Raw genomic sequence first — 19,572 nt, 5'->3', positions numbered from 1 at the left:
CCCCCCCCCCCCAAAAAAAAGTAATCTATTGATGCTAGATGTGGTGGTTGCATTAGTTTCCTTTTTTAAATTTATTTTCGCTGTGTTTTCACCTGGTGATCTGAACAGTAACACACTTCCTGTATTATTCCTCATATACACGACTTTTTAATTTTGAGAGCTGGATCTAAAATTTTCCGACGACAAAATCTGATTCCGATTTTTTCCGATCGTGTGTAGAGAATTCCGATGCACAAAGTGCCACACATGCTCAGAAAAAATTGAGAGACGCAAAGCTATTGACTACTGGCCTCTACGTAGTCCCATCATACGTTTTGTAGGTCACCTCGTTCCGAACAATCACATTTTCCGACAACTTTGTACGACTGTGTATGCAGCACAAGTTTCAGCCATAATCCGTCGGAAAAATTAAGACGGATTTTGTGGTCAGAATGTCCTACTGTATGTATGGGGCATTAGAGTGCCTACATTCTGGGGTTAGCAGCACAAGGAGCACCTTTTGGACAGCAGCATTGTCAGTCTGGGGGAAAGAGAGTGTTAGATGTAATAGCAGATTTAAATATACTAACCCGTAGAAGCCAAACTCCAGTTAACACTGTATAATCATTTACAGCAAACCATTTTTTTTTTCATTTTGGAATAAGAGTTTTATATGAATAAATAAAAAAAAAGATCATTGTATGCATCCCTGCTAGCTTTAAATGGTTTGTCTTATCCCTGAAACTACTGGAGGGCTTGTTCTTTTGAAAAACAGACTTACTGGTCTAATCACCAGGCAAAAACAGAAAAATAGCCTAAAACAGAAAACCAATACAGCCATCACATCTAGGAATTGGTAAGCTGCAATATAATAAATGTTTGGGTTTAACACTACTTTAACCGCTTAAGGACCGCCTCCTGCACATTTACGTCGGCATATTGGCACGGCTGGGCACAATCACGTACCTGTTCGTGGCTCTTTAAGTGCCCAGCCGACACCAGGGGCGATCGGGTCCGTGGGTCCCGCGGCCACAGTCACAGAGCTCAGGACCGGGTCGCAAGCGCGCCCCTCGACCCACGGACCCGATCGCCGCTGGTGTCCCGCAATCGGGTCACAGAGCTGAAGAACGAGGAAAGGAATGTGTAAACAAACCTCTCCTCGTGCTTCCTAGTGTGGCTGTCACCGATCGTCTGTCCCCTGTTATAGGGAAAGATGATCAGTGATGTCACATGCCAAGCCACACCCCCAAACAGTAAAAAAAAAACACATCACACTTAACCCCTTCCCGCCCCCCTAGTGGTTAACTCCTTCACTGCCAGTGTCATTTACACAGGTATTAGTGCATTTAAATAGCACTGATTGCTGTATAAATGACAATGGTCCCAAAAATGTCCGATGTGTCCGCCATAATGTAGCAGTCACAATAAAAATCGCTGATCGGCCCATTACTAGTAAAAAAAATAATAATAAAAATGCCATAAAATTATCCCCTATTTTTGTAAACGCTATAACTTTTGCACAAACCAATCAATAATTGCTAATAGCAATTATTTTTTTTTTTTTTACCAAAAATATGTAGAAGAATACGTATCGGCCTAAACTGAGGAAAAAACGCATCTCTTTCAAAATTGTCTCTCTATTTTTGTTTATAGTGCAAAAAATAAAAACCGCAGAGGTGATCAAATACCACCAAAAGAAAGCTCTATTTGTGGGAGAAAAAGGAAGCCAATTTTGTTTGGGAGCCGAGTCACGCGACCGCACAATTGTCAGTTAAAGCGACGCAGTGCCGAATCGCAAAAAGGGGCCTGGTCCTTTGGCTGCAAATTGGTCCGGGGCTTAAGTGGTTAAAGGCTTAAAATAAAACTACAACATTTTCAGAATAATGAAAAGTTTTAGGGCCTGTTTGATTCACTTATCGTTGTCTCACACAGTAACTATTAATCATCTAAGTAAGAAATTATTGAGACTGAATAGTGCCATCATTAATCAGGGTGTAAATAGTGGCATTAGCCTGATGATATTCATTACAGTATCCCAGTAAATAGCTTGTATATGCTAACATTTAGTTACACTGAAGGAAGATATCCAGTACAAAGTACCCTGTATCAATTCTTTTGTCACTGTGCCATCTAGAGATTTACGTTTTCCAGTTACAAACATCTCAGAAGTGACCTCTTCAGGCATGATGTCTTTTATGGATTTGGTAGTATTTACATTAGTGCCATAGAGGCCCGAGCAAAGTACATTAAAGCTAATGCATCACCTGCTGTCAGTAGTCTTCGGTGTTTGGGACAAGCCTTCCAAATAAGGAAAAATGGATAAAAACAGATAATGTATTGCTTATTGGCAGATACTGTCATTCTCATTTCCAGTCCTTTTAGTTTATTGCTTACAGAGGTCTCTGTGGCATACAGACTTTTGATGAGAGGAAAGAAGGAGAGTATTAAGTAGCATTATTCATCATCTTTTTTTTTTTTTTTTTTTTTTTTAAAGTTAAGTCAATAAGTGTTTTTTTTTTTCAATTATTGGTACATTCCAACTAAATTCGTTTTATTCATTGTATTTACTTTAACCACTATACTGATTTCAGAAGCGATGTAACTCCAGAAATAACCTCCAATCTGTGTGTGCATTTATATTTGTGATTCTGCCCCTTCCTCCTACAGATAGGGAAAATTAAACAAATGAATGAACGAGTGAGTGAACTAAAGTGTTTGTTAAACAATGCCATATGTGTGCCAAGCAAAATAGGTGAGTTGAAAGCTTTGGTGCATGAAGAGAACTATGATTTAATCAGTACTGCTAAATCTTGGCCTAATTTGTCACATGATTAGGTTATTAATATGCCTGGCTATGCACCCTTTTGGCAACTTAGGGTAAAATGTAAAGGTGGTGGTGTCTGTCTCTATGTGAGAAGTGATCTCAAAATAAGTGTGAAAGAGAACCTAGCTGATAAAGAGTGTGATGAGGCTGACACATTATGGGTGGAACTGCACATGGGTGTGCGTACTACAAAGTTAATTATTGGATTTTGTTATAGGCCACCCAGTGTTGTGATTAGAAGGTGAGGACTCCGCTCATTGCACAGAAAGGGCTGGAACAGTGATAATAATGGGGTATTTCAACTACTCCAAAATCGACTGGAGTGATGGCACTGCTGGAACAGTTAAAGGGCAAAAATGTATAAACCTACATTACATACAATTTTATGGTCCAGTTCATAGAGCCCCCAACTAGAAATTATGCTCTGCTGGACCTGGTAATTTCAGACCATGCAGAGCTCATTACTAATAGAGTACCTGTCTGTGATAATGTGTTTCCAGCGCGATCCTATCACAGCAAGCATGAGAGGGAATACCCCTCCAAGAAGCATACCAAAAAAAAAATGAAAAAACGGTGCGGGGGTCCCCCCAAAATCCCCTCCAAGACCATACGAAGGGTCTGGTATGGATTTTAGGGGAACCCCCACACCTTATCCAGAGGCCTGCACCCTTGTGATGTCACCACCCCATCATGCCACAGATGGTGACATCACACGGAGGTGGGGCCTCCATATGACTTCAATGGGTGGCCATGACTATATAAGTAATGACACACGGCGGCCCCAGCATTACAGCGGAAGCAAGCGTTGGAGGAAGATCGAAGGGAGAACAGAGGGAGAAGACAGCAGAGAGGAGAACCGGCAGTGGGAGAAGACATCAGTGGAGGGAGAAAAAACTAATCGGAGGAAGATGTCATCAGCAGAGGGAGAAGAACCGGAGGATGAAGGGATGACGACATTGCCAGAGGGAGAAGAAATTGGAAGGAGAAAAGAATGCTTTAATAATTTACTTTGTCAAAAATTGTGTACTGTTTTTTTTTTCACTTCTTTTGGGTGAATGAGTAGGGGTACATAATAATCTGGAAGCCATCTTTAACAAGGGGGCCCCCAGATCCTGGCCCCCCACTCTACTCTTTCTCATAGGGTGGGGGGCAGGATCTGGGGGCCCCCTTGTTAAAGATGTCTTCCAGATTCCAATAAGCCCCCCCCCCACCTGCAGATCCGACAACCACCAACCGGTGTTATCGGGAAGAGGCCCTTGTCCATATCAGCATGCATACAAAGTGCTTTGGGGTGGGGAGGAGACACAGGACACTCACTCATCCCCACACCCTTTCCTGGCCTGTTTGCTCAGATAAGGGTCTGGTATGCATTTTATAGGGGACCCCACACCATACTTTTTGCCGTGGGGGTTCCCCTTAAAATCCATACCAGACCGGAGGGCCTGTTATAGTCTTGGAGGGGGAACAATATGCCATTTTTAATTTTTTTCGTTTGACGTGGGGTTTCCTCTAAAGATTCATACCAGACACAAAGGGCCTGCTTTTGTGGGGATCAAAGTCGGATCCTGTTCATTCAAGTCGGATCCACAGTCGTACTACTGTCATGCTGTACCAGTGTGAACCCAGCCTAAATCAGCAAAGCACCATCAGGCTTCACTGTTGGCATGCAGTTTCCCCTGGGATGCTGTCCTTAGTTTGTGCCAAGCATGCCTACTGTTACTGTGGCTAAACAATTCTATCCTTGATTAATTGGTCCATAGCACATTGTTCCATTAGGCCTGGTCTTTGCCTATACCTTCAAAAAAAGCTTATAGTCTTGTGCTAATGTTTTTTGACAGCAATTTTTTTTTGGCACAAAAAGGTTAAATTGGTACAATCTTTTTGTTTATTGATGCATGCGCTTTTACAGCAGCTGTTGCCTGCAGATCCTCTAATGGCATTTTTGAGTTCTTGGGAGCTTCCTTGTTAAATTCATAGGTAAACATAAATATCTTCCTGAGCGCTTTAAAGTGCTCCCATGACACTTTGACACCACACATCAATAGCAAAGAACACCAAACCCTACATATCTAAGGTTTATACAAGACAGATTCCTCCTGCATACTCCCAGGTTCTAAGCACTGGCACCCAATCTGGAATGCCTTGTTCTAATTTCATGGATTTGAAGTTTTAGTAAATGTAGTGCAGGGCTTTCTCATGAATTATCCGCATAGTTAAAAACTCCACGACTTTGGTCTCTGTGAGACCCGTGGTCTCTACTTCCTTCTCTCCTCTTCCTTTCTCTGTTGGGGTCCCCCAAGGTTCTGTTCTTGGACCTCTCCTTTTTTCAATCTACAACTACTCCCTGGGTCAGCTGATAGCCTTCCATGGCTTCCAATACCACCTCTACGCTAACACCCAAATCTATTTCTCTACCCCTCAGCTCACTCCTTCAGTCTCCTCACGTATCACTAATTTACTATTTGTAATAATTTGTATAATTTGTCACAACACTTCCTCAAACTTAATCTATCCAAAACCAAACTTATCATTTTTCATGTGCCTCTTCCCCTGATTTCTCTGTCAAAATCATAGGCACAACCATATGCCCATCCCCGAATGCCAAGGTACTAGGTGTAGTCCTGGACTCCGAACTCTTTTAAACCCCATGTCCAATCACTGTCTAAATCTTGCTGCCTCAACCTCCATAACATCTCCAAAATACGCCCCTTTTTAACTAATGATGCAACAAAGCTCTTAATTCACTACCTGGTCATCTTTTGTCTCGACTACTGTAACCCACTCCTCATTGGCTTACTCCTACATAGTCCACTCCCCCTTCAATCCCTCATGAATGCCGCTGCCAGACTTGTCCACCTTACCAACCAATCTGTGTCTGCTACTCCTCTCTGTCAATCCCTCACTGGTTTCCGCTCACCTAGCAAATTAAATTCAAAATACGAACAACTACTTACAAAGCCATCCACAACTCTGCCCCCAGCTACATCACTGACCTAGTTTTAAAATACCAACCTAATCATTCTCTTCATTCTTCTCAGGACCTCCTGCTCTCTAGCTCCCTCATCACCTCCTCCCATGCTCACCTCCAGGACTTAACCAGAGCCCCCCAATCTGTCCAATTATCTCCTACTCTATTAGCTTTTAAACGATCCCTGAAAATACTTCTCTTCAGAGAAACCTATCCTACCCACACCTAATAACTGTATTTTCATTTTCAATATCTGATCATCCCCCCACAGCTATTACCCTTTTTTTCTACCTGATCCTCCCTTTTAGATTTTAAGCTCTAATGAGCAGGGCCCTCTGATCCCTCCTGTATTGTATTGTAATTGTACTGTCTGCTCCAATGTTGTAAAGCGTTACACAAACTGTTGTCGCTATATAAATCCTGAATAATAATAATAAATATTTGTTTTATTAGATATGAATATAAATAGATCATGTAAATTTTATGTTCACATATATGCCACCTTTACCTGTAGGCATTGTAGGCATAAGATCTAATGTTCCTGTTCAAATATGTTTAAAAAGGCAAGCATTTCTATGGGCATACTTACTTTTTCATATTCATATGAATATATATATATATATATATATATATATATATATATATATATATATATATATATATATATATTACAACATGTTCTGAGCTGATCTACAGTTTAGGCTTAATCACTGTTAAAAGAAAAATTGTAACTGTATTGGGTACATTTCTTTGTAAAAGCCTTGTAAGCTTATCTAATGTAAGTTTAATTTTAAAGTGTTATTACTTTTGTGTTTTTATTCTTGTACGTGCTGGAAGATATATTTAAACTAAATTACAGAGTTTAATAATTTGACATATATGCCAAATATCTTCATCAGCTATTGTTTTAATAGACTTCTCACTCTTTTAGGGACCGGCCTCCATATCTACAGATGGTCAGAAAGAGCTGAGTTGGCAAGATGACCATATGAAATCACAGAAGGCCAGATTTATGTTCAGGTAATATTTATAAATTGATAAATAATCTTGTCAGGCTCTTGCTGGGGAATGCATATTGGGTTAAATTGTTCTTTAACCGCTTGCTGTCCACCCGAAGTACACTTACTGCAGGTGGCAGCTTTAGGTTAGGCAACATACAGGTGTGTCACGGCTTAATTCCTGGTCTTCAGGCGCACACAGCTGCTGATTTGTGCTTTGATTGATATAGCATGAGTCTGTCAGCTGGTTACAGCCAATGATTTTGTGTGTGTTTGTAAACTAAACACACATAATCTGTCTGGTTTCTTCCTCCCTGAGCTTTTTTTCATTCAGGGAGACAGACCAGTCAGATTATGGGTGAGTACAAGCAGCACATACACATTCTCATACACTTTTTAGGTGCATTTAAGCAGTGTTAAATGTGGGATTTATTTATTTTTTTCCACCGAAGACATGTAGCAGGATACATTTTGGCCTAGCTTTATGCAGAAATTAGATTTTATCGGATATGTTTTTTAACATAAAGTAGATAATTTAATTTGGGTACAGTGTTGCATGACTGAGCAATTGTGAGTTAAAATAGCACAGTGCTAAATAGCAAAAAATTCCCTGTTCAATGAAGCAGATAAAACATTGCGGAGGTCAAGTGGTTAAATTAATAAAAAAAATAAATCCCTCCCCCTCTACCTAGCGGGAAAAAAACATCTGGCATGACAATTACTACCAAGGTGATATGGCAGTTTAACAAAGCACCGGATCACCAGCTGCTGCTGCAAAGCGCAAAATGTTGCACTGCACACAGTTTTTGTCGTGTTTTCCCGTGGCCGGCTGTCAAAACTTTCCTATCCTGAATGGGATTCCGTGTTCAGGAGAGGGAGGTTGAAGCTCACCTAAATGCGGCAGCTCCCAAACTCTACTAGAAGAATACTGTTTGTATACATAGACACACAGGCTTTTATGGAGTTGTTTTGGAGCTTTGGCAAAAAAAGCCAAAAGCTCCTAAACTAAAGTTTAGGAGCTGCCAGTGTAGTCTAGTGTATATGAAAATAAAGAAGAGTATTGTGCAGGCAGAAAGTTTAAAATTAAATCCAAACAAAGTGAATATAAGCTGCTGGCAACAACACAACAGGACAGTTGGTGATAGAAATAAAAAATAGCATAAGTTGCCATGCTAATTAATCAAAGTGATATGAACAGTGAAAACAATGTTCATATATATATATATATATATATATATATATATATATATATATATATATATATATATATATATATATCATATTGGTCTCCAAACACAAAAACAATGTAGGTAAACACAGTCTCTTGAATACATGTCCAATGTGAGTGAACAAATACTTAGTGAAAATTTCACCCAGGTGCACCTCACCTTGAATCATATGAAATACTTGCTTACCAGAGATCGAGACTCCAAATTATAAGAGCTTAGACAAGTGTGAGTAAAACAGGGAAGGGATAGCATCATGGCTGACAAAAGAAATCGCTCCAATTCACAAACCATAGGGGGGAAAAAAATGGTCCACATAGCATAAAATTGGATAGTACTTTATTAAAAGAGAGAAATACTAAGAACTCACAGAACTCCAGATGTAATCCAGCATGCAAAAAAAAAAATCAATGGTTCCCTGGAACTGGTCCGCATATAGGCAGGCTCGACTTGCATGGTAACATCACTTAGACTTCACTCAACATGTTTCGTCTGAGCGGATGTCAAAGGGGGCATGGAGTCCATGTCCGTCACCACGCTATAATATAGTGTGCCAAGCAAAAAGAGCACAGCTGTCTCCCCACTTGTTTAGATCGGATCATTCACAAATATAGCCACCATTTTGCCAGAGCTGATGACCAAGCCTCGCTTTGATCACAAGATGACCATCTTCTCAAGGAAACAGATGGCCAAGCCATTTATTCAAGCAACTGAGTTCACCTGCATTGTTTTTGTTTACTGGAACTTGGCCTTTGGATGCCTACTTTGCTTCTCTAGCTGCCTTTTCCCTCAGTGATATCCAATAGAGTGACTCGCCCAAACCCAGTGGATGCGCAATAGGTGGAGTTGGAATGCTTCTTTCCCCACAACACACTTTTCACTTTCTTGCTACATGTCCCTCCCTATCTATTTCCTCTTTTGAAGCTAATTCCATGTGTTTTTGTTGTCTAGTTTCTCTGAGAATTGCTGTGTTTTTCAGCTTTCCAGAATACTATCATAGTTGCTTTAACAATTTCTCTGCTTGGCTACCCTACTTTCTGTCATTTTAAATACCCACTTTCACTAACATTCCTGTTTAATGCTAACACATCACCACTGTGCTCCTTGCAACTATCCAACAACCCCTTTCTGATCACAAACTTAGTTTCACACACTCCCTGTCTTCAACCCCCTTATTCCTTCAACCAAAAACCAGTTACCACTAGAAACCTGTGCTACTTTAACTTTTCTCTTCTCTTTTGCACTACTACTTCTCTGATGGAATGTCAAACCTGTTCTGCCCTACGCTTACCAATTCTGTTTACAGCAGCCAACACCAGAATGTTCAAAGGAAAATAACTGTTCTCTTAATCGCTTCCCAACTGCACTATAGCCAAAAGATGGCTTCAACATGGCTCTCCAGCATCACGGTGGCCATGTGATCAACTGTATCCAATGAAATCTGGTCACATGTAAACAGACTTGTTGGTTATCAGCATTCCTTTTCTTACACACTGTGTCAGTGTAAGGAAAGGAGAGCTGATAACTGGTTAGGCTGATAGGGCACAGCGAGTACATATATTACACTGATAATCAGTGTCCTGATTATTGATGCAGCCCAATCAGTGCTGTCTATCATGCCACTGTGCGTTCCTTTGCAACATACCTGCTTTGTGCTGAAATTGTGCCGGACCATACCAAAAATAGTGCATTCAATACTTTAAAAAATGCACAGCACCTGAATTGCATGGTGCTATTGTATTGCATGTATTGTACCATGCAATCCAGTGCAAGCAGACACACTATGTTTGTGACCTGTGTTTGGGGTGTTGGTAAGTTAATACATGCTGCAGAACACAAGTGCAGTGCGTTTCGCATGTGGTGCAGGGAACTAGCACGGAACACAGGTTTTCCACACTACTTTCTTGTGTGAACTGGCTGTAAGTGTAGTTAAATGCCCTATGTTGTTTGCCTTAACTTGCAATGATGGGCTCATATGCTGTAGCTGCAGTTTATAGTGTCATGGCTGATAAGTTCCCTTATGTCCATATATTCATTCACCAAGCTTATCCTTATTTGCCAAAGGTACAGGCAACATCTTGTTCTGGGTAGCAACCCATGCCTCACTTTTTCCTCTGTGTTGCCTCACAATCATTGGAGTGCTAATGTGGTCTCTTCCCATTCATTTCTCTGCCTGCTTGTATCCTTTTCAGATCCAGTTACTGGGCCTGAAGAGCACTAGACTGAAAGACATGGGGGTTTTGAGATATTTAGTTTCTTCACAGGGAAATTTAGCTTTGCCAACAAAGGTCATACCTTAACTTGTGCAGTGCCACGTGGCATACCTCAGGCTTGAGCACAAACAAAAATTTCTGACACAGTCATGTGCAGATTTACTCTGACAGTGAGTACAGGGCAACAACTGACACCATGCAACTATATGATCAGTATAAATCTTATGCAAGGGGAAAAAAAAACACCAAGGACAGGTAGGATGGTTTAAAATGCGTTTAACCACTTCCCGACCAGCTGCCACAGTTACACTACGGCAGGTTGGCTCCCCTGGGTGTGTCATCATAGCTGTAAGTTGGTTCTTTAAGACACTGTAGCAGGTACGTGCCTGAAGCGTGTCCCTGGAGCAGATGTGCATGCCCAGCAGGCACAATGACCACCGGGCACCCACGATTGCTTGTGACAGAGGGAGAACCGGGATCTGTATGTGTAAACACACAATCCTGGATCTGTCAGGGAAGAGGAGAGAGATTGTGTGTTCCTACTAAGTAGGAACAACACTATGTCTCCTCTATTCAGCCACATTCCCCCCACAGTTAGAAACACACATAGGGAACACAGTTAACCCCTTTGATCGCCCCTAGTGACATTTATACAGTAATCAGTGGCTATTTTTAGCTCTGATCACTGTATAAATGTCACAGGTCCCAAAAAAGCATCAAAAGTGTCCGATGTGTCCGTTGCAATGTTGCAGTCCCGATAAAAATGACAGATCACCTCCATTACTAGTTAAAAAAAAAAAAAAAAAAGGTAATAATAAAAATTCCAAAAATCTATCCCCTGTTTTGTAGACATTATAACTTTTGCGCAAGGCAATCAATGTACGCTTCTTGCGATTTTTTTTTTTATTTTTTACCAAAAATATGTAGAAGACTACATATCGGCCTAAATGCTTAAGACATTTTGTTTTGTGTTTTTTTTTTTTTAGTTTTTTTTTGGGGGATATTTATTATAGCAAAAAGTACAAAATATTGTGTGTGTTTTTTTTTTTCAAAATTGACACTTTTTTTTTGTCTATAGCGCATAGGTGATCAAATACCACCAAAAGAAAGCTCTATTTGTAGGGAAAAAAAGGACACACGTTTTTTTGTGGTACAACATCGCAGATGTCGGTTAAAGCGATGCAGTGCCGTATCGTAAAAAAAAAAATGGCCTGGTCAGGAAGGGGGCAAATATTTCTGGGGCTGAAGTGGTTAAAGTACCGAACTAAACTTTCCTTCTTCAAGTTTCAGAGCTGTTTGTGATTAGTCACAACCCATGGAGTAATTCACTGAATTATAATAACTTTTATTTTAAAGTGATATTAAACATAAAAACGCAAATGTATTATATTGCAGCTTACCAAATGTGGTGGTTGCATTGATTTTCTTTTTATTAGGCCCTTTTCCTTTTTATATTAACCTGATCATCTGGCAAGTAAATCTGTTTTTTTTTTTTTTGTTTTTTGTTTTTTCAACTTTTTTTTGACAGACCAAACATTCCAACAAAAGTGGCAGAGGGTTGAGACAAACCATTTAAAGTGAAACTAAAGTTGAGAAAAAAGTTTTGAATAGGCAGGCTCTGTATTGCAGAAGAGACATTCAATGTTTATAATGTAATAAGATACACTTACCTGCCTGCGCACGTTCCACTATAGAATATACATTAAACTGTGCATGTATAGCTCAGTTTACATTCCAACACAATACCTGTGTACCGGGATTACTGCACTCCTGCATAGGATGGGAGTGATGACATCCCACGCTGGCCAATCAAGACACCTGAAGACTGACACCCGTTAGAAGTTGGGGGGAGATGCCGGCAGTGTAGCAAGGGACCTCGCAGACTTTTGAAACTAAGGTAAGTATGTTCAGCTTGTATTTATTCATGTAAAACCTTTATCCCAAAAGGTAATGGAAAAAAAAATGTTGCTGTAACAACTTAAATTGTTAGGTGGATTAGCTTTAATTAGTCAAGTCTATCTAAATTTGCTAGCACATCTAACATCACCACCTTTCCAGATTAACACTGCTACTTTTAAAAGAAAACTTATTGAAAATGGTTTGTTAAAAAAGCAGAGCTCTCTTCCTTTCTTCTGTAAGGGTTATAATATGTGTGAACACTGGGATACATTTTAAGTAGGAAAGACATTGCAATATTTCTTTAATTACCTGTAAAATAATATAAATTCATCAAATTCACCCTTTCACTGAAAATACTGAAAATAAACAATCAACTTTATTCAACCTGCCTTTGTTTACTGAATTATATGTTTGGAATCCAGGTCCTGCTAGCCTGGTTCATGACACATTTGCACAAGGAGTATCACTGGCTTTTGTGTTATTCCTGGAGGTAGCTGATATTTAGAATTTATTGTTGCAAAGGGCAGCAGACTGTCATTGTGTATTTGAAGGTCGTCACAGGCAGGCCTGCGGGATTTCAGAATATATAACTTTTAATAATCTTTCATTCCTCCAAAATCAAGCAGCTTATCTTGGAATACAATTCTGTATATCATAACGCTACAAATAATATAATTCATCTGGAGGTCTACATATACAGGTAACGTGACTTCAATGATCTGTAAAACGTGTTAGTGTTTTAAAACCACAGGAACAAAAAATAAATACATTGTGCCAATATAGTAAATATAAGTTTTAGAGAACCACAGTGCATGTGCTTAGATCCATTTACATGAATGGGTCTACCTATTATGTTAAAATTAGTGGGGAAATCAACACTGATCCAAACACATCAAATTTTCCAGATTGCAGTTACAGGGACTTTTTCCCCATGCGTACTCCTCTTTTACACTATAATAGGGAAACAAATACGTCGCTATATAAGTGTATTGGTTAGTGAAAACAGGATTTATTGCTTTAAAATCAAGCTACTCACAGACTGTACAAGTAAAGCTCATATATCCTCCGCTCTCTGGGTGTCCAAGCTGGTTTACTTCTGCCGCGATGGATGAGAAGAGTGGCGTAGGTTCCTATGGAGTGCTCGCAGCAAGGAACTGGAGTCTTCTGCGTACAGCATGGAAGATGGATGTGATTTCACCAATGATGCGCCTTGGGTGTGGCTACATATTTTCAGACCAGGGCATACTCTATTCTCCAGGCCATTTGGAATCCATGTTGGAAGAGGAATTTAAGGGCGCCGGTGATTAGAGGACAATAAAGCCCAGCCAGTTAGGCACAACTTAATAGAATGCCAAAAAACAGGATTTAAATGAACAATTAACACAAGTAAGTTTACCTCTAAACATACAAATGTTAAAAAACTTTAATGGCCGTAAAAAAAAAAAAAAAAAAAAAAACATACTTACTGAGGCTAATTCATTAACGCTAAAGACAGAGGTATTTAAATAATTAAAAAAACTAAATGAGTAATAAAAATGTGAATGAACTAAAATATATAATTGTGTATATTAAGCGATAAAAAAAAAACAATGTGGGTGGCTGCAAAAAAAGAGTTATATTAAAACAAAATCTATAGTATCTACAGGAGCGAGATAACACTGTAGGGTTATCATCATCCAATTTTAGGACCCGACTATATTTCTGGGCCCCAAATGTTATCAGACAACTAACGGGAATAAAAAAGAGAATATATTTAGTATTTCTAACGGTACATCTGGTGGAACATAATCAAGCTATAGGGCCATGCTAACCTCGATGTCCACATGGTCAGAAGAAATTTGTAGTCAATGAAAATACTTATTCCATTGATGACTTTTACACCTGCTCTACTGACCATGTTTACTGCCTTACGTGCCTATGTGACATGTTTTATGTAGGAAGAACTATATGACCACTTAGGAAACATTTTGTTGACCATCGCCATCTTGTAGAAGATGGTGATGACGAGCATAGCACCCCAAAGCACTTTTTTGAGTTTCATCAAAAAATGTTGTCAGGCTTAAAAGGCCAAAGATCAAAAAACCGAATACCCCAACAAATTAAACAGCTAGTGAAAAAAGATTGCTTGTGAATAAGCTTGGTGAATCACCAGATATAGAATATCTCATGACATGTAGTGATCCACAGGAGAACCTAACCCTCCTCTTTAAAGGAAAATAATCCACCAGTGGTAAAACTTTGTGGTGAATACCTGGCTCTAGTATACGGTGCACTCACCAGAAACTGGATATAAACCAGCCTTGCATGGGTATACTGTGCTCAAACGATGGTGCCCAATAGATGTGCATATCCTCACATAATGTTTATTATGCATTCAGCGTAATTTTTGATACATTATTTAAATACCTCTTTCTTTCTCAGGGGAATTATATGGTTATGATAGAGTTAATAACTTATTTTGTTGATTGCTCATCTAAATCCTGGTTTTGGGCATTCTGTAATGTTGCGTCCTACTGGGTGGGCTTTATTGTCCTCCGGCCACCGATGCCCTTAACCACTACAGCCCCGGACCAATAAACACCTTAAGGACCAGAGGTCTTTTTCCAATTTCGCACTGCGCTGCTTTAACTGGTAATTGTGCGGTCATGCAATATTGCACCCAAACGAAATTTGCGTCCTTTTCTTCCCACAAATAGAGCTTTCTTTTGATGGTATTTGATTGCCTCTGCGATTTTTTTATTTTTTGCGATATAAATGGAAAAAGAGCGAAAATTAAAAAAATAATATATATTTTCTTCTTTTTGTTATAAGAAAAATCGAATAAACTAAATTTTAGTCATACATTGAGGGCAAAATTTATTCAGTCACATGTCTTTAGTAAAAAAAAATGTCAATAAGCGTATATTTTTTGGTTTGCGCAAAAGTTATAGCGTCTACAAACTAGAGTACATTTTCTGGAATTTACACAGCTTTTAATTTACGACTGCCTATCTCATTCCTTGAGGTGCTAAAATGGCAGGGCAGTACAATACCCCCCCCCCCCAAATGACCCCATTTTGGAAAGTAGACACCCCAAGGAAATTGCTGATGGGTATGTTGAGCCCATTGAATTTTTTTTTTTTTTGTCCTAAGGGATTGAATAAAGACAAAAAAAAATAAAAAATTACAAAAAGTTGTCACTAAATGATATATTGCTCACACATGCCATGGTTATATGTGGAATTGCACCCCAAAATATATTCCGCTACTTCTCCTGAGTATGGGGATACCACATGTGTGGGACTTTTTGGGAGTCTAGTCGTGCACGGCACCCCGAAAACCAATCACCACCTTCAGGATTTCTAAGGGTGCAAATTTTTGATTTCACTCCTCACTACCTATCACAGTTTCGAAGGCCATAAAATGCCAAAATAGCACAAAACCCCCCAAAATGACCCAATTTTGGAAAGTAGACACCCCAAGCTATTTACTGAGAGGCATGTTGAGTCCATGGAATATTTTATATTTTGCCACAAGTTGCGGGAATATTACAAACTTTTTTTTTTTTTTGCACAAAGTTGTCACTAAATGATATATTGCTCACACATGCTATGGGCATATGTGAAATGACACCCCAAAATACATTCTGCTGCTTCTCCTGAGTACAGGGATACCACATGTGTGGGACTTTTTGGGAGCCTAGCCGCGTACGGGACCCCGAAATCCAAGCACCGCCTTCAGGATTTCTAAGGGCATACATTTTTTATTTTACTCCTCACTACCTATCACAGTTTTGAAGGCCATAAAATGCCAAGATGGCACAAACCCCCCCCCCCCCCAATGACCCCATTTTGGAAAGTAGACACCCCAAGCTATTTGCTGAGGGCCATGTTGAGACCATTGAATATTTTTTTTTTTTTGTCCCAAGGGATTGAATAATGACAAACAATAAAATTTTTTTTTTTTTTTTTACAAAAAGTTGTCACTAAATGATATATTGCTCACACATGCCATGGTTATATGTGGAATTGCACCCCAAAATATATTCCGCTACTTCTCCTGAGTATGAGGATACCACATGTGTGGGACTTTTTGGGAGTCTAGTCGCGCCCGCCCCCCCGAAAACCAATCACCACCTTCAGGATTTCTAAGGGTGCAAATTTTTGATTTCACTCCTCACTACCTATCACAGTTTCGAAGGCCATAAAATGCCAAAATAGCACACAACCCCCCAAAATGACCCAATTTTGGAAAGTAGACACCCCAAGCTATTTACTGAGAGGCATGTTGAGTCCATGGAATATTTTATATTTTCCCACAAGTTGCGGGAATATTACAAACTTTTCTTTTTGCACAAAGTTGTCACTAAATGATATATTGCTCACACATGCTATGGGCATAAGTCAAATTATACCCCAAAATAAATTCTGCTGCTTCTCCCGAGTACGGGGATACCACATGTGGGGGACTTTTTGGGAGCCTAGCCATGTACGGGACCCCGAAAACCAAGCACTGCCTTCCGGATTTAAATATAAAATGCTACCAAAAAAACTGTTAGCGATCGCAGTGATCAGGCCTGACTCTGCGATCGCTGCAGTTATGTGTTTAGTGTTTTGTAAGTGACAGTGATCGATCGATACTGCACTTGGGTGGGCTGGGCAGAGGGGCAAAACGCAGGTGCTAGCAGGTATCTGGGCTGATCCCGCTAACAATGCGTTTTTTTGGAACCCTGAACTGCTGGGGACGCTAGTATAGATCTGATCAGATCAGATATTGATCTGTTCAGATTCTATACCACTACAGGAGGTTTATGCTTTGCGTGTGGGTGTTAGCGGTACTGGCACTAACCTAGCGCTGCCTGGGGCGACGCAGACCCTGACCCTAAAACCTAATTGATATCAACCGCCGGGTGATCAGGGGGTTAAACCTTTATTGGGTAATAAATGGTGGGTGCCCTGATGCTATAAAAAGCAAACTAACCAGAGTCACCCGTAACACTTATACGGTGATCAGTGGTGAAAGGGTTAACTAGGGGCAATCAGGGGGTTCAAATTTTTATTAGGTAGTATATGGGGGTCCCTGGCGCTATATAAAAACCTGACGGGCAACCTAAATAACTAACTGGCTAACCAGCGTCACCAGTGACACTTATACTGTGATCGCTGGTGAAAGGGTTAACTAGGGGCAATCAGGGGGTTAAAACCATTATTGGGTAGTATATGGGGGTACCTAACGCTATAAAAACCTGGCGGTGAACCTAAAAAAATAACTAGCTACCTAGCGGCACTAGTGACACTAATGCAGCGATCAGAAAAAAATGATCGCTTAGTGACACTGGCAAAAGGGGGTGAAATGGTTAACTAGGGGCAATCAGGGGGTTAAAACCATTATTGGGTAGTATATCGGGGTACCTAGCGCTATAAAAACCTGGCGGTGAACCTAAAAAAAAATAACTAGCTACCTAGCGGCACTAATGACACTAATGCAGCGATCAGAAAAACGATTGCTTAGTGACACTGGCAAAAGGGGGTGAAAGGGTTAACTAGGGGCAATCAGGGGGTTAAAACCATTATTGGGTAGTATATCGGGGTACCTAGCGCTATAAAAACCTGGCGGTGAACCTAAAAAAATAACTAGCTACCTAGCGACACTAATGCAGCGATCAGAAAAATGATCGCTTAGTGACAGTGGCAAAAGGGGGTGAAAGGGTTAACTAGGGGCAATCAGGGGGTTAAAACCATTATTGGGTAGTATATCGGGGTACCTAGCGCTATAAAAACCTGGCGGTGAACCTAAAAAAAATAACTAGCTACCTAGCGACAGTAGCGACACTAATGCAGCGATCAGAAAAATGATCGCTTAGTGACAGTGGCAAAAGGGGGTGAAAGGGTTAACTAGGGGCAATCAGGGGGTTAAAACCATTATTGGGTAGTATATCGGGGTACCTAGCGATATAAAAATCTGGCGGTGAACCTAAAAAAATAACTAGCTACCTAGCGACAGTAGCGACACTGATGCAGCGATCAGAAAAATGATCGCTTAGTGACACTGGCAAAAGGGGGTGAAAGGGTTAACTCTAGGGGCAATCAGGGGGTTAAATCTTTATTGGTGGGTGATAGGGGGCTACCCTGGACCTAACACTAACTGCCCTGACAGTTTTAACTGTTACAACTGATACTGAATGCAGTGATCAGTAAAGAAATGATCAATGCAATCAGTGACACTGTGACTGGGGGGGGGGGGGTTTGTGTACCTATGTGTCAGTGTAGTGTTTAGGTGCACTTACTTTTAATCTTCTCCTCGTAGTCCGGTCAAAAAGACCGCCCGAGGAGAATGACATCACTTCCTCCTTCCTGTGTAAACAATACACAGTGGGAGGAAGCTTGTCATTGGCCAGGAGCGATCCAGAGGGGGTGGCCAGAAACCAACGGCCATCCCCCTCATCACGGATCACTCCTGGAGCGAACCGGACCGCCGTATCCAGCGGGAGGGGGTCCGATCGGACCCCCCACCCGCTGGAAGGCAGGCACGTACATGTACATGCTTGTGCCTGCCTGTGCCATTGTGATGACGTACAATGGCAATACGACAGTCCTTAAGTGGTTAAATACCTCTTCCAACATGGATGCTAAATGGCCTGAGAGAGGAGCATGCATGCTCTGCAAATGCGAAGCCACATCAAAGCTGCATCATCTGTGACATCCTATCTGTCTCTCATGCTGTACCCGGAAGGCTCCGTTCCCTGCTGTACGGCACTATTCCCAATGCTTCTTGTCCCAGAAATATTACCAGCATTAAGTGGAACTCTCCACAAAAGAAGTGACACCTTTGACAGTTGTCATTGGGACAGGTATCCCCTCTGAGAGATTACCCCTCATCTTTAGTTATAATGCCAGATGTCAACTTTAGATTTTCATATTAAACTGACACATGTTCATGATGACGGGAAGTCATTGAGCAATCACTGCTAGTTTAACATCATCAAGATTTATTTCTGAACTGTTGGAAAAGAAGGAATAATTGCCAAACAGTTCAAGTAAATTTGCAGACAGTTGGCCAGTTAAGAATAATGGGGATGACTGTTTCTAGAAAACGTCTATGATGGGGTGAACTATGGAATTATGTATCATTCATTTTCAGCTATGTATAAACTCCTTCTGTGCTTGATATGAGTATTTGTAGTCTGATAACAAAAATGATCAAATACTAGTGTAATTATGTAAGCTTTGTATTTTGTGTAGCTGAATACTTTAGTCACTGGTTGTCCTGTGTTTTTTATTTATTTATTTTTTTTACAGATTTTTTTAATTAGTAGGTCTTAAAGTGGTTCTAAAGGCTCAAGATCTTTATTTTTTTTTTTTTTTTACCTTAAAGGGGATGTAAACCCCAATCTTGAAATTTGAGCTGGGCACATATATCTGTTAATGTTTTCTTATGTTTCTCTAAATCCCATGGCTTTCTCCTGTTCCATTCTCCTGTTATCAGC

The 19,572-nt window shown here is 40.3% G+C and overlaps 1 protein-coding gene across 2 annotated transcripts in view; it reads left to right on the top strand.

The window, feature by feature from the left end:
- Window positions 1-19,572, top strand: part of PARD3B (par-3 family cell polarity regulator beta) — a 2,156,380-nt gene that overhangs the window by 471,307 nt on the left and 1,665,501 nt on the right. For both annotated transcript variants that reach the window (XM_077448525.1, XM_077448526.1), the window contains exon 5: window positions 6,703-6,791. In XM_077448525.1, the coding sequence (XP_077304651.1) occupies window positions 6,703-6,791 (89 nt within the window). The remainder of the gene's footprint in view (window positions 1-6,702; window positions 6,792-19,572) is intronic.

This window comes from Lithobates pipiens, unplaced genomic scaffold (assembly GCF_037356315.1).
Source record: "Lithobates pipiens isolate NorthernLeopardFrog02 unplaced genomic scaffold, aLitPip1_a1.2 Scaffold_22, whole genome shotgun sequence".
Taxonomy (NCBI): Eukaryota; Metazoa; Chordata; class Amphibia; order Anura; family Ranidae; genus Lithobates; species Lithobates pipiens.
The sequence above is the reverse complement of the archived record's forward strand: the minus strand, read 5'-3'. Positions and strand labels throughout refer to the sequence as shown.